Raw genomic sequence first — 684 nt, 5'->3', positions numbered from 1 at the left:
GTGTTTAGTCCTCACTTACACTTTCTGCTCATTGATCAACATGCTGTTTAGTTTCTCGATGGCTTCTCCAGCAGCTTCATGCGTCTCAAAGTGCACAAACCCAAAGCCTTTCGACCCGTTTTCATCGCAGACCACCTTGACGGAAAGAAACGCACTTCAGCCTCTCCTGCACTCGATACAGATCTGGTGTTTTTATAATAGAGCAGAATGAGGAGATCGTCACTTACTTTACAGGATAAGATGGTCCCGAAGGAGGAGAAGATGTCATACAGGCCCTCGCTGTCGATGGATTTCTCCAGGTTCTTGATGAAGATGTTTCCCACGCCGCTCTTCCTCAGCGAAGGGTCTCTCTGCGACCACATCAGACGCATGGGCTTCCCCTGCATGAGGTCAAAGTTCATGGTGTCCAAGGCTCGCTCGGCTGGGACGAACCAACACAAGCGTGTTCAGACTAAATCAATCATGTTAAATGCAGATGCTTGTTTTTAATGATGATATTTGTTGTTTATTGATTCCTCTCAGATCGAGTTTAAATCAGCATCAAGTTCCCGATTACATGATTATACAGAAACTGACTTTCACTGGAGCAATATACAACTCTTTTTGGCCCAAGTTTGATATTCAGTTATTGTCTCTCAGAACACATTCAGAGTTGTTTTGAACCTGAAGAGAAACATAAACTTT

At 44.0% G+C, this 684-nt stretch overlaps 1 protein-coding gene across 1 annotated transcript; it reads right to left on the bottom strand.

The window, feature by feature from the left end:
- Positions 1-15: 15 nt before the first annotated feature.
- LOC107682437 (polyadenylate-binding protein 1-like) lies at positions 16-369 on the bottom strand. The gene is made up of 2 exons (XM_016478675.1): positions 228-369; positions 16-135 (listed from the first exon to the last, which is right to left on the bottom strand). The coding sequence occupies exons 1-2, from the start codon at positions 360-362 to the stop codon at positions 16-18; spliced, it is 255 nt and encodes an 84-aa protein (XP_016334161.1). The 5' UTR covers positions 363-369.
- Positions 370-684: the final 315 nt, after the last annotated feature.

Source organism: Sinocyclocheilus anshuiensis, unplaced genomic scaffold, assembly GCF_001515605.1.
Source record: "Sinocyclocheilus anshuiensis isolate Anshui unplaced genomic scaffold, SAMN03320099.WGS_v1.1 C32195385, whole genome shotgun sequence".
Lineage (NCBI taxonomy): Eukaryota > Metazoa > Chordata > Actinopteri > Cypriniformes > Cyprinidae > Sinocyclocheilus > Sinocyclocheilus anshuiensis.
This window is presented reverse-complemented; position numbering and strand designations above follow the sequence as displayed.

What these genes read in the sequence shown, in the direction of transcription:
- LOC107682437 (XM_016478675.1), bottom strand. Translation starts at nt 362, where the DNA reads ATGTGGTCGCAGAGAGACCCTTCGCTGAGGAAGAGCGGCGTGGGAAAC. An exon ending in GGACCATCTTATCCTGTAAA is followed by an intron (nt 136 to 227) that starts GTAAGTGACGAT and finishes CTTTCCGTCAAG; the next exon opens with GTGGTCTGCGATGAAAACGG.